At 49.1% G+C, this 14,874-nt stretch overlaps 1 protein-coding gene across 2 annotated transcripts in view; it reads right to left on the bottom strand.

Annotated features, from left to right (window-relative positions):
- The window catches only part of AXIN1 (axin 1), a 56,128-nt gene extending 44,387 nt beyond the window's left edge, over positions 1 to 11,741 (bottom strand). For both annotated transcript variants that reach the window (XM_032425757.1, XM_032425758.1), the window contains exon 1: positions 9,934 to 11,741. In XM_032425757.1, coding sequence (XP_032281648.1) covers positions 9,934 to 10,811 — 878 coding nt within the window. In that variant the 5' untranslated portion in view covers positions 10,812 to 11,741. The remainder of the gene's footprint in view (positions 1 to 9,933) is intronic.
- Between the last annotated feature and the right edge of the window lie 3,133 nt (positions 11,742 to 14,874).

The following is a 14,874-nucleotide window of genomic DNA, read 5'->3' as shown; positions in this document are numbered from 1 at the left end:
GCAGCTATTAAAATTCAAAAATACAAACAAAAAAATGGTACAAGAAAGAAAACGCTTGCCCACCTCAGCACTAGAAACACCAAATATTGACTTAAAACCAAACCTAGGATGTATTAATAATTAGGATGGGTGGCAGGGGAGCAAGACCACCAATGGAGATGGCCCAAAGACAGCAGTATGGTTGCATGACTCAGAAAGGTAGGTGTGAGGGACCACAAGTCTACACCACCCCAAATCCATTCCGGAGCCCTGATCCCAGTGCAGCTGCATTTGGAGGGAGCCTCTAAAGAAGGTGAAGTTTGAATGAGGCCGTGAGACGGGGCCCTGACCCAACAGGATTAGAGTCCTTACTCGGACAGAGCAGGGAGCTGCTCCCACTCCAGGCACACAGTGAGATAGATGGTGGCCGTTTGAAAGCCAGACCAAGAGGCCTTGCAAAGAAATCTCCCTGCCGGGCCTTGATCCGGAACTTCCAGCCACCAGAATTGTGAGAAGTAAATGTGTGCTGTTTAAGCCCCCATGGCTATGGTGTTTTGTGGGGGCAGCCTGAGCAGACTCATACATGAGGGTAAGACACAGCTGGAAATAACTGGGAGGGGGGACATGGACTGCCAAGCTTAGTTATCAGCCTTTTTTTTTTTTAAGTATTTTATTTATTTATTTGACAGAGAGAGACACAACGAGAGAGGGAACACAAGCAGTGGGAGTGGGAGAGGGAGAAGCAGGCTTCCCGTGGAGCAGGGAGCCCAACGCGGGGCTCGATCCCAGGACCCTGAGATCACGACCTGAGCCAAAGACAGACACTTAACGACTGAGCCACCCAGGTACCCCAGTTATCAGCCTTTTGGCATTATTTGAGTTTTTCCTTGCCTCCATATTTTTTCAGAAAAATTAAAATTAACTTAAAATACTGATAGTAGTGCAAACATTAAGAGTATCTAAAATCATATGAAAAGGAAACGTTTACATGCATCCTTCTTAAAGAAAAAATAGGCTTTTGAATATAGCATATAATTTAGACCTTGCAACATACTTTTGTATGTATTTTAATAGCATACTTTCTATAAATATGTTTTATAGGAATTTGGAAAATGTAGAAATAAACGCAAAGAAGAAAATAAAAAGCCTACATTCTCCAACCGTACAGAAAAAAAATCCCTGTGCATTCGACCCCACAATTGGACATTTGAGTTATGCTGTTAGCTATCACAAGTAACACTGCAAGCAACATTCTTCACGACTTTTTTTTTTAAGTAATCTCTACACCCAACATGGGGCTTGAACTCATGACCGTGAGATCAAGAGCCCCATGCTCTACCAACTGAGCCAGCCAGGTCCTCCTTTATGATTATTTTTAAATGTTGGTTCAAGGGGCGCCTTGGTGGCTCACTATTCAGTTAAGCGTCCAACTACTGATTTTGGCTCAGGCTGTGATCTCAGGGTCCTGGGATGAAGCCCTGTGTCAGGGGTCCGTGCTCAGCACAGAGTCTGCTTGAGATTCTCTCTCTCCCGCTCCCTCTGCCCCTCCCCCACACTCATGTGCGCGCGTTCTCTCTCTCAAATAAATAAATAAATCTTCAAATGATGGTTCAAGAGAAGACACTGGCACTACAGACTGAAGATGAGTAAAGATCCAGAGGGGGTCAATACCAAAAACAAACAAAAACAAAAAAACAAAAAGCATTTAAATAGCTCAAAGTGCACAGAGCTGGATGAGCAGATGGCCCAGGAATGGACAGAGAGCTCCCTGCGGCTGCGGGGCTAACGATGACACCCACCCAAGCACCGAGCCACCTCTGTCCCTTGAAACCAGAAGAGCCAAGTCCAGTTGCTACCTGAAGTTTCAATGGTTCACAGAGAAGGCTCTTGGGCCAATACTGGAACCCACCCAGCAATGGGAGTCCAACTGCAGGGGGGACATGGAGGGGCAAGGCTGAGCCCCTTCACGCCTCTTTTGTGGGCTCTCTGAAGACGCTGAAGTCAGGCAACCAGCCTCAGTCCCACAAAGGGACAGAAGAGATATACTGAACTGGGGCGCCTGGGTGGCTCAGTCATTAAGCGTCTGCCTTCGGCTCAGGTCACGATCCCAGAGTCCTGGGATCGAGTCCCACATCGGGCTCCCTGCTCCGCGGGAAGCTTGCTTCTCCCTCTGCCACTCCCTGCCACTCTGCCTGCTTGTGATTCCTCTCTCTCTCTCTCTGTGTCAAATAAATAAATAAAATCTTTAAAAAAAAAAAAAAAAAAAAAGAGATATACTGAACTGTTTCCTCAGATCAAACACTTTCTGGAATTAAGAGGCTCTAAAAGGACCCCGAGTGGCTCACTAAACTGAGCATTTGTACTGATGTGACACGGGGAAAATAAAGCAACACTGATTCCCCTCTACACACAGGTGTGCAGCCTCTCATGTGGGTCCCAAACTGGAGAAAGAATTATTAGACTGCCTTGCTTTCCTAACTGAATTACCACTACTCACCCAAATCCCCGTACTTGTAATATCTACACGGTACACTGATGTAAATGAAGTCAGGACTGTAAAAAAGATTAACAGAGCTGGTGAGTAAGAGTCAAATTCAAATCTCTGTGACACTGGGGCATAAACCTGCAAATGGGCAGTGACACCAAGCAGCTGACCTATAGGTATGGCTCAGTTCCAAGAACTGCACACCAGGCCAAGCACATCAAGCCCACACTCTCCTAAAATAGCTGCAGCTGCACGTCAGAGCCATGGGCAGCGCAGTTCACGCAAAGGGCCCCAGTCAACAACATTGCTCGTCAGCTCTCTACAAGCACTTCCCTTTCATAAACCCACTGATACAGAGGTCAAGGCAAAGAGGCCTCTCTATTCCAGAATTCTCCAGTCTGATATCTAACTACAGATATTTTGCTAGACTCTGCTGAAACCTGTTGAAGACCATGGAGTTTTATATGACTAAAGCAGAGAAAAAACACTTTTAGACTCTCCCGTAATTAATTTAAAAATTTTAATGGCCAGTCCTACCCCACTGACAGGTATATGAAATGCACACAGCACGTCCGAGGTCCTGTGATGGGAGTCCAGCACGGGCATGCGTGTATCGTAGGAGCTTAGGGTTGAGTCAGGGTGCACTGGGAGTCCTGACAGAGCTGGAAGAAGGGATGATGCGATCAGACTTGCACTTAGGAAAGACTGCTTTGGCGCTGTGGGGAGAAAAGACAGAGGCCTAGGTAGAAGGTTCTGTGGTGGGGCGCCTGGGGGGCTCAGCTGGTTAAGCGTCAACTCTTTTTTTTTTTTTTTTAAAGATTTATTTATTTATTTGAGAGAGCGAGAATGAGAGAGAGAGAGAGTACATGAGAGGGGGGAGGGTTAGAGGGAGAAGCAGGCTCCTCGCCGAGCAGGGAGCCCGATGCGGGACTCGATCCAGGGACTCCAGGATCATGACCTGAGCCGAAGGCAGTCGCTTAACCAACTGAGCCACCCAGGCGCCCAAGTGTCGACTCTTGATCTCAGCTCAGATCTCGATCTCAGGGTCATGAGTTTGAGCCCCATGTTGAGTTCCATGCGTAGAGCCTACTTAAAAAAAAATGGTTCTGTAGCGGCCCAGGAGGAGGAGGTGGGAGCCAGCGTGCAGACAGCAAGAAGCAGAGGGATTTAGCACACATTGGGCAGGGAACCAGAACTTGCTGCTGTACCAGACGTGGGGGTGAAGGAAGCGGGGATCCGGTGGTTTGGGTTGACCTGGTAGATGGTGGTGCCGCTGCTGGAGGCTGGAATGATTACAAGAGGAACAGGTTTGGGGTGGAGAATTACTATGCCTCCCTTGAAGGAAATATGTTATTAAAATCTGAGCATGTCATTCATATCTTTGAAACCATCTGTAATTCTGATACAAACTTCACCAACATCTAACAGACAACGATGAAGATGATGAAGATGAAGAAGAGCCACCAGTGCAAGAGCTGAAATTTACTGAGCACCTGCTCTGTGCAGGCACGGGCTGGTGTAATCACCCCCAGGCATTATGACACGGAAGCCCTGTGACAACCTCATTAGGCAGTTAGCACTTCATCCTCCCCATTTTACAGATAAGCACAGACAGATACAGCAACTTCCCCACCATCACAGACCAGAAGGCTGACCTCACAAGACACTGCCTAGTGGAAAAGTCATCAAGTGAGGGGTCATTAAGCTAAACCACCAGGCTTACTGTTCTCCCCATCCAGCTGGCAAGGTGAGTGAGAAGATCTGCACACTCCTGACTCGAGAACCCCACGGCTGCATACTAAGATCTGTCTGAAAACATCTTTGGTCACCTACTCTGGGATCATCTGTTCAGTTAAAGAAATTCATCCAGCTGAAAGAGTCACACATCTGGAAGATGACAAGGAAATGGCAACAGGGCCATGCTCTCTCCCTAAGCTTCATGCCCCTCACAGAGGAACCACAATCACTGCCGTAGAATAAGCAGGGGAGGACTTCAGGGAGAGCCAGATTTTAAAAATGAGCTTCCCTCCATCACAAATGGCCTAAAAACTCACCAGTGAAGAGAATTTGCTGGAGGTCCAAGCAAAGAGGCCCACGGGTGCACACTAAAGCCAAGCCACCACCGCTAGAGCCAACGCCTAACCCCCCCTCAACTTGAACTCCAATCACAAACCCAAAATCAATCTTACTTTTCTGCCTTCCATGTGAAATTGTATATATCTGGGGCATTTCCTCTTTTTACATTTCTTCTCTTGACCTTTTAAGCCACTACCAGAAATACAATCAAAAAGCCAAGAAACAGGTCAGACAGTTCCTCAGCCAAACTCCGAAGGGACCTTGGAGAGGAAGGGCCAGTTGTCCGACCTTTACTTTTTTATTTTTAAGTAATCTCTATACCCAACGTGGGGCTCAAACGTACAACCCAGAGATCAAGAGTCGCACGCTCTGCCGACCGAGCCGCCAAGCACCCTGGTTGTCGGCCTTTTAAGTGCTGAGTTGCTCCCGCTATGAAGGGTATCCATGGTCTACTCTCTGGCCATGACCATGACGACCAGCCCTGACCAGCAGCTCCTCACTGGGCTGGCTCACCAGGAAGACACAAGAAAATACTTGAGACCCTGTCCTTGGGGAACTTCTCAGCCAGTGAAGAAGGTAAGGGTAGTAAAGAGAAATGGAAAGCATTTGCAAATGTCAGTCATCAAATCCAGCAGCTACTGCTAAGTGTGGATGGTTCAAGGGCCGAGGCAGATGACCAACCAGGGCCAGGAGGAGAATGTGACACAGGCCCTCCCACACAGTCCCTGAACACACCTGGGGGGCCAGGCCACACTTTTTTTTTTCTTTTTAAAGATTTTATTCATGGTGCACCTGGGTGGCTCGGTCGGTTAAGCGTCTGCCTTCGGCTCAGGTCATGATCCCAGGGTCCTGGAATCGAGCCCCACGTCAGGCTCTCTGCTCAGCAGGGAGCCTGCTTCTCCCTCTCCCTCTGCCTGCCACTCCTCCTGCTTATGCTCTCTCTCTCTGTCAAATAAATAAAATCTTTTAAAAAAAAGATTTTATTCATTTATTTGAGTGAGAGCATGTGCACACTAGCCAGGGGGCAGGGGGTGCAGAGGGAGAGGCAGAAGCAGGCTCCCAGCTGAACAGGGAGCCCGACGTGCTACACAATATGGGGCTCAATACCAGGACCCTGGGATCAGGACCTGAGCCAAAGGCAGACGCCCAGGCGCCCCCATGCCACACGTCTGATGGGGGAGTAAAACCTGAGCCTGCCAGCTATGTCTTACAGCCCCTGGGCCCTAATGCCAAATCACATGCATCATCAGAGAACCTTTTGTCAATTCACACCAGTTAAAATGGTGGGTGTGAACTAACCAAAGTTATGTTCAAAGTTCACTGACTATGGCAATAGAGACTAGGAAAATTTGCAGAGACACACAGAACAGAATTTGCAGAGACACGGAGAGCAAGGAATTCTGGGATCCCTTGGCCCAGGGGCTCAAAAGGACCCCAGGTGAGCAGGATAAATGCAGAAAAAGGCCAGGGGCACGGGTGTTTTCTGAGCTTTGACAGAGACCTAAGCATAATGCTCATTTAACTTTTCACAAGTTGGCTGTATGAAGAACAGCCACGTGCACACCTGTACGGCCAGATGAAGACTGACACTCAGGCCTCCTATGGGGAAAGAGCCATGCCCCGTCAGGGAGGTTGAACAACACCAGAGAACACAATCGGACCAGCCCCAGGATGGAGAACCTATGGGACTGTAGGGCTCAGGTCGGGAGACCCTAAATAATGGCCCTCCAGACACACTTCTCCATGAAGAATCAATGCTTATGGGAGGCACCTGCTGCCCACAGGAAGTGCATCCCCCAATGAGATTTCCAGGCCAGCCCCCAGCCCCCTTAGCAGCAGGCAGCACCCACCCTCCTCTTCCCTTCCTTTGGAGGACCATGTCCACCACTAGGGAGCAGTGGGCACCTTCTGTGCCTTCTGGTTTACCCTACTTGATGCGAAGCCCAGCAGCACAGTCCCAGGCCTTTGCACAAAGATTATGCTGGAATAGTCAGGAGAGGCACACAGAACCCCTGGCCATACAGAGCAAAATGCAGGACCTCCTTCGAATGCTGGGGGCAGTGTCTGTTTACAAAGCAAGGGAGCCCAGAGCCCAAGGTCACTACAGTAACCACCTCCAACCTGCCAGCAAAACTGGCCACGGGAAGGCAGAGACAAAGAAGAGAAGCAGCAGTTTCTTACAAAACTAAATGTGCTCTCACCTTATGACCCAGCAATCGCGCTCCATGGTGTTTACCCAAAGGAGGTGTAAACTTCTGTCCACACAAAAACCTGCACCACAGAAGTTTACTGCAGCTTTATTAATGATTGCCAGAACTTGGGAGCAATGGAGCCGTCCTTCAGCAGGCAAGCGCATAAATTAACCGTCGTCCATCCACACAATGAACTATCATCCAGCGCTAAACAGAAATGAGCTACAAGTCATGGGAAGACATGGAGGAACATTAGGTCACCAAGTGAAAGAAGCCAGTTAGAAAAGGCACAAGCTGTATGATTCCAAGAGCACGACGTTCTGGAAAAGGCAAAAGCAGTTTCCTGGGGTTGGGGGAGAGGACAGGATGAATAGGCAGAGGCAGAGAGAATTTTCAGGATGGCTCTGTACGACATTATGATGCTGGTTCCGCGTCACCACACCTTCATCCAGCCCCCAGCGTGCCCAGCGCCAGGCACCAACCCCGATGCAAACCGCGGACTTTGGGTGGTAATGGTGTTGATGTAGTTCTGTCCGCTCTAACAGATGCACTGCTCTGGTGTGGAGTGCTGATAATGGGGGAGGCTGTGTGTTTGTGGGGGTGGGGGTGAGAGGAACCTCTGTACCTTTCTCTCATTTTTGCTGATAACCTCAAACTGCTCTAAAACAATAAAGTCTTTAAAAGAAAAATGGCTGGAGTCCAGATCAAACCATATCTGAGGCTGGCCCTGCCTATGGACTTTTCATTGATCTCAGTCAACCAATCCCCTTCACTGTTTAAGCCAGGGTGGGCTGGACTTTCTGTGACTTCCAACCTAGTGCATCCTAAGTGCACACCCTTGCCGGACAAGTAGAATGTGCTGGACGCCACACCCTGTCAGTACTAGTAAATGATGCCCCTGACATCAGAGATCCGCCACCCACAAAAGCATGACAAGCAACCTCGAGCGGCATGGTGTTCAACTGCAGATGGGACTCTCAAACTCCAGCCTTCCTCTGCCACCAGCAGCTCCATGACAAGCAAGTCAAAACTAAAATGTACCACAGTCCTTAGAGCTCAACCCACTTAAACAAGTGATGCCAACATATTCTATTAATTTAAAAGCAAACATTGTGTATTACAAATAGAGCAAACCAAAGAAAGAAAAAGCAAAGTTGCTGTTTAAGACTGAGAACTGAAAAAAGTGCAGAATGGGGCTCAGGGGCGCCTGGGTGGCTCAGTTGGTTAAGCGACTGCCTTCGGCTCAGGTCATGATCCCAGGGTCCTGGGATCGAGTCCCACATCGGGCTCCCGGCTCAGCGGCGAGCCTGCTTCTCCCTCTGACCCTCTCCTCTCTCATGCTGTTTCTCTCTCGCTCGCTCTCTAAAAAAAAAAAAAAAAAAAATTTTTAAAAAAAAAAAAAAAAAAAAAAGAATGGGGCTCAGGAATTTTTTTTTTTAAGTAATCTCTATACCCAAACTGGGGCTCGAACTCACGACCCCAAGATCAAAAGTCACTCTCTCCACCAACTGAGCCAGCCAATTCTGATTTCTGATTTAAAAAATTCCTGAGCCCCAGGGCACCTGGCCGGCTCAGCTGGTAGTGTATATGACTTGATCTTGGGGTTCTATGCTCAAGCCCCACCCTGGGTTGTAGAAATTATTTAGAAGTAAAATCAAGAAAGAAAAAAAGACAGAAAGACAGAAAGGAAGAAAGGAGTCAGAATTGAGCTCAAAATTTTCCCCCTGAAGCCCAGGCCTCCGATTTAATCCCATCTTAAAACTGTTCCAATTAAATCATTTTAGATTGGGTTTTAAAAACTGTGTCGGGCGCCTGGGTGGCTCAGTCGGTTAAGCGTCTGCCTTCGGCTCGGGTCATGATCCCAGAGTCCTGGGATCGAGTCCCGTATCGGGCTCCCTGCTCAGCGGGAAGCCTGCTTCTCCCTCTGCCTGCCTCTGCCCCTGCTTGTGCACACTCCCTCTCTCTCTCTTTCTGTCAAATAAATAAATAAAATCTTCTAAAAAATTAAAAAAATAAAAAATAAACAAAAACTGTATCAGTTACTAGCCTTACTTAGAATAATTTTATAGCAAGTTCTGCTCTAAAAAGCTTGCTATATCAATAGTGTTTAGCTCAAGACAATGAGCAAAAGGCACACAAAAATTACTTCAAATGGTGTATCTTGAATCACATCACTTAAATGATATTTAAACCTTAGAAATGTTTAGTCCTGTGTTTATTAGCAAGTAGCCAGTTTCTCTACCACCATAAGCTTGAAGAAATGATCCAGGTTTTAATAATACCACAGGAGAGGAGAGGATTCTGACTGATTAAATCAGCAAGGGTCAGGCGGATTCCCCACTTTGAAAGTTTCACGGGCAGATGTCCCTGGGACCAGCTACAGGGAAATGAGTGGGAAACAGAAGTGCCCTGCCACCATCGCTCGCACCGGCAAGAGGCTCCAACCCATGCCAAATAAATCTCCAGTAAGCACAGAAGGGACTACCAAGAAAAGAGAATGAAGATACGGGTTTCCCAAGCTGGAACAACCTCTTGGTCGCACCACTGGCACCTCCCAAGTTGCAATGTGGCTATATGCACAAGTTATACCCACAAATGCTAATGCCACTGGGAATGGACCACACAACAGCACTCATGTTGTCAGCAGAGGGGAGAAGGTCCACCCCTAGAACTACATTCACAGGAGGTTCCCAAAGTGCTCTGACAATTTGCTGCATGGCAGCCTCCCGCCAACACTTCCCAACCTCCAGGAAGAATCTTGGAAAACTGTCACAAAAATGCAACGATCCAGAATTCTCTACAGATTGATGCTTTTACATGTCCACTCCTCTACTAGGCCACAAGGATTGCATCAATGGAGTAAGCCCACCTCCTATGCAAGAGAGTACAAATGTTACTGCTAAAGGGTAAGTTCGAATGTCAAGACTTTAAGACTTCCAAGACTCTTAATGGGATACAAAGCCATATATTATTTAGACTGCTCTTAACAAAAGTGTCCTCAACTCACAAATATTAAAAACACTTAATGACAAACGTGAAGGTATCATGAAGAAGAACGAACACCACAACTCACCCCCAGCAGCAGGAGCATACCCACTTGGGGGCTGAGAGACAAGACCGCTCCTTCCCGACACCTTTCCCTTGCCAGTCCTCCAGGTCTCGGATGTGAGCACAGACATGGACGCCCTGCATCTGACTCACCTGAATTCTCTGCCTTCGCTGTACCGTCTACTTGAGGAGGCCCGCGGGGCGGCCGTCTCCAGAAGCAGCTTCTGTGTGAGCCTGCCAGGGGGAGCAGGGTCTCTGCCACTGTCTTCATCTTGGTCTTGGTCACACTTCCATTCCTCATCTTCATTCAGAGTGGGCAGGTATCCAGGTATGCCCTTCCCTGTCCCTGACCCAGAGCTCTGGTCACTACAGAGCTTCGGGCTCTCCGAGCCTGTCCTCGTATATTCCAAATAAATATCAGACTTGAGGAAAGAGGGGTAGGTGTTCTCTTCCATGGTGGACTGGATTTCCGTCTGGGCCTGGTCAAACATGGCAGGATCAATCAGCTGCTTCATGATGCAGTCCTTTATGAAGCTCTTGGTAGCTGGCTTCGTCTGCCTGGACACGATGCCGTTGTTATCAAGGATATACTTGCGGTAAATAGCTTTGGCCAGCTTCAGCCTCTTCTCCTCATTCGAGTCACAGGGCTCCAGTTTCCTGAAGCCGCTGCAGGCAAACCAGAAGTCCAGCAGGTCAGCACAGTCCTCCTGCTTCAGGAAAGTCCGAAACAGGTTTATTCCATCTTGATCGTCCAGTAAGGAGTGCAGCGACTCGGCCCACTTCAAGTATGGTGGGGTGGGTGAGGCGCTGCCCTCAGGCTCATACCCCAGGTCCAGATCCGAGCGCCTGGGAGTGGCTGCTGAAGTCTCACCTTTAACCCCGGCACCTTTCCCGGAGCAGAAGCTGTGGCTGACGGGCCTGGGGTCTGTGGACACCAGTTCACCCTCCTCACCAGGCACTGGGGGTCGGGGGGCATCTTCGGTGAAACTTGTTCCAAGGTCCAAAGGGAAACCCTGCTCTTGGATATTCATTTTGGGACTCTGTGCGTCAATGAACAATGAGCGCTGCACCCTAATACATCAGTACTTATAGCTCCAAAGTGAATCAATCTGTCCTGTTGAAACCATTAAGAGGACAAGGATTAGGAAAGGTGGGTCCACGGAAACATGACCACAGAGGTTTTCTCAAGACAAGACTCGTAATGATGCCCTCCCGCTCGAACTCAAAGCCAGAAATTCAGTTTAAATTTTCAATCTTTTGCCACAAGGTTTGTGCTATATTAAAACAATTTCTGGGAACTTTTAACTACAGGAATGCCTCTGGATCTAAAAACTAAGCACCCAGAGCAGGGAGAGCGCCACTCCCTCAGGTGTCATTCTGTGAGAACATCATGGAGACTAGCAGCCTGGGGACCTCCCATCTTGCCATAACCAGTCCTTCCCTGCAAGCTCCAGGGAGGCAGGAGGATGGGAGGAAAGAAATATGCTTTCTAGTCCTCCTGGCTGTATAAACTTGGATGAGAGCTGGTTCCTCCCATGTAAGATGAATGAGGATGATCGCCTACCTGCACTGCAGGGTCGCTGTGATATTCAGATACAGAAAGCTATGGAACATCACATACCATCAGGCAGGTGTCACGTCTGCTTCCCACATTCTCTAGGCCCACAGCCACTGTGCCTTCTGCCTACCCCATCACTTCACACTTGGGATGCCTCCTAACAGGTGCAAACACACAAGGAGGTGTTCTTTTAACTCTCAACATACACCTACACGAACAATTGCGGGTCACCTTCAGCACCTTCAACCAAGTGATCAAAGGACAGCCCGTCCCCCCCACACACAGTGGTCATCTCATACCACCAGTGTGGACAATCTTGAAAACTGCTTCCACCAGAATGCTGCCTTTGACCTCGTTTATAAGGAAAGTGTCCGGGGCACCTGGGTGGCTCAGTCGTTAAGCGTCTGCCTTCGGCTCAGGCCATGACCCCAGGGTCCTGGGATCGAGCCCCGCATCGGGCTCCCTGCTCAGAGGGAAGCCTGCTTCTCCCTCTCCCACTCCCCCTGCTTGTATTCCCTCTCTCGCTGTGTCTCTCTCTGTCAAATAAATAAATAAAATCTTAAAAAAAAAAAGTGTCCTTCTGATAGCAAACGGCAATTTAGTACTCTGAAGAACGGAGAAAGTATAGAAAAAGAAAATGAAGGCCAAATACAATTATACATTTTAGCTAAGGAAGCATACAGCTCACATGATCTACCTCCATAAGCTCAAATCCAAACTACCCACCCTCTTAGGGGTCAGGGGACTACGGGTTTTGTGGTTTTGTCGTTGCTGCTGCGACAGGCCTGCCATAGGTGTAAAGGAAGGCTCTCCTGGATCCGGACTCTTTCATAGTCTTCGGTCCTCCCTGCCATATCCTACAGGAGCTCACAGAACCCACAAGCTGAGCTACACCTCCCAACCTGGTGGCCGGCCGTGATCAAAGTGGTCTGGCTAGAAACAGGCTAGAGAGAAGCATGTCAAGTCCAAATGCCTGAACAAGCCAGAGGAAGAAAAATAAACCCCTAAAACCTGGTGCCAACACAAAGGGTAGCTCTCCCTGGCCACCACTCCACACTCTGGGCCAGGGCCTACATGTAATCCGCCCCACACCTGCATTCTCACACTGTACATACCGCCCCAGCCAGCAGCAGCTGATGGCTAGAAGCGAAAAGCACCCAGAGACAGAGAATGGTTGGTCAAAATAATGTGCCCCAAATGACATTTCTGCAGCTAATGACTTTTTGTGAAAACTACTGGGTAGGCTGTAATCTCAGCAGGAACAGACTGCTTCTTAAGGTCAAGGCCCATGGGCTGTGGCACCCTGCCGTCAGGGACCACTTCAACTGCAAAGTCGCTTTCTTTGAGCCCTGTCAACATGAATGAGCACCTGTGGTGTCTGAGCTCCACACCAGCTCATGGATCTCTAATGTCCTCTTGTCCAGGACGCCTTCTTAGGAAGGAGGGCCCACGCCTGGCCCCCTGAGCCCTACTCTCAGAGATACTCTTTACTTCACCAGCCCTCAGAAAGAACTGAGTCACTGTGTTCCAAAGGGAGGTTAATTACAAGTCACTGTCACCTGCTCTGAAGACGCTATCTCCTGTGTAAATTATGAGTAGCAGCCTGATTAAACATTTTCTGCAGGACCCACAGCACCTAGCACAAGGTCTTGCAACCAATAAATAATTTCATTCATTGACATGAAGGCAAATGCCAACTGTCGTAGATGCCAAACGTTAGCCCTTCATAGATGCTGAACTACTGTGCTATAAAAACAGCAACAAAACTCAAGATCTAGCCATTTATTACAAAACTGGGGCTGTCTCTAAAAACTAACATCTTAATTCACGTGTGAACAAGTCCCCCTAATCATTTTAAACTATTTTTCATTGCCTGGAAGAAATAGTTCTCATAACTCACATCTATTTTTGGCTGTCAACTGACAGAAGACCTTTGGTGTCCCCGGAAGCATATGAACACCTCTCCAAATTACTGACATTATCGAAACACGCTCTAACTCCCTCAATCTCTGGGTTCCACATAGAAGCACACCAAGCGTTTAGCGTACACACGTACATACCACACATAAAGCAGTTAATGTTAACTCAGGGTAGAGTCAAATGCCCACAAGCATTGAATCTGGCCAACAGCCTGTAACCACCATCAATAAAAGGATTCCATAAAAGTAACCTACAACCCTGATAAGGCATTTAAAATCTCCTGTAGTCACTGCTGAGGCATACCCCCCCAGGTGCCATGGCAGCCAGCTCAATGCTATACATGTCTGTATGTTTGTTTATTTTACTCAAATGTAACTTTTCAACTCTTGATTTCTGCGGAGTGCGCATGACTCTGACATTCTCCTGTCCGTTAACTAAGCTCTGAAAGGGTTAGGGTCACTGTTTTACAGTGTAATCCATTCCTTCACCATCTAAATTCTCAATGACCAATGCAGCCCAAAAAAGTCCACTCACTTTTCTGACTATAGAAACCCAAGAAACCCCCACACCTCCTGAAAATCCCACAGAAACATTTTTTTGTATGCCTGTCCATTCTTGTCCCCCAATATAAGTTCTCAAAACTGAAACTCAAATACGGCTACCTGGGAGGTCAGGTTCAGACCATGTGTATTCTCCAAAACAAGGCCTGTGGATCCAAATATGCCTGAGATTCTTCCTGAAGAAGCAGAGAACATACGGGCGAGCAAGAAGGAGGGGCTGAGATGAACAGTAAGAACTCTTCATAAGTTATCTTAGAGATGGGCTGAGAAAAATCCCCAGAGAATTGGAAGTTTGTTTTCTCTACTGTCCTCAGTGCTGAGCTGAGCCGTGCAGGTCTGGCTTCATGGGGGACTGAATTCCAAAATGTGGGGTGGAGGTCGAAGCTAAGACCCACCCCAAGAGAGAGTTTTGGGGAACGAGGTATCAACCTGAAAGAGTACGGCCACTTGAGACAAGCCAAACCACACCTGGATCCGGCCTCAGGCAGCTCTGCCTCAGCGGGAGGGCCCTCCTTGGGTTTCGGATCCCCTCATCCCTACTTTTTGCTGGAGGGACAGGGAAGGGATGCGCCACCGTCCAGCCTCTCTCCAGGATCCCTGCACCCCACACACACGCGAAACACGCCCAAGGCCCACAGGCTGGCACCACCCAATCAAACACATCGGCTGCGCACCCTGCCCCTCCAGGAGGGGCCCCCCCACACCCCTTCTCAGAATCCTGGTTCTTCCTTACACCCCTCCGCTCACCCAAAGCAAGGGCTGCCTTTTCTGAAGCAAACCCCGCACTTTGCCAGGTTCACACAGCCCAGCATCGACGGCCCCGGCCGTCTCCATCCCGAGCCAGCACCCCCCCTTCGGCACGCCTGCCCTTGCAGCACCCGGGGTGCACAGCCTGCCCACGGCTGCACGCCGCCCCGCACGCCCCCGGAGCCCGCACCCGCCGAGCCCCTCTTCCGGGTCCCGCGCCCGGCCCGCCCGGCCCGGCCTACGCGGCCTACAATGGGCGGCCGCACAGGCCCGCGCCCCGCAGGAACGCGCGCCCGGCCCGCACTACTC

Source organism: Phoca vitulina, unplaced genomic scaffold, assembly GCF_004348235.1.
Source record: "Phoca vitulina isolate PV1807 unplaced genomic scaffold, GSC_HSeal_1.0 scaffold33, whole genome shotgun sequence".
Taxonomy (NCBI): domain Eukaryota; kingdom Metazoa; phylum Chordata; class Mammalia; order Carnivora; family Phocidae; genus Phoca; species Phoca vitulina.
This window is presented reverse-complemented; position numbering and strand designations above follow the sequence as displayed.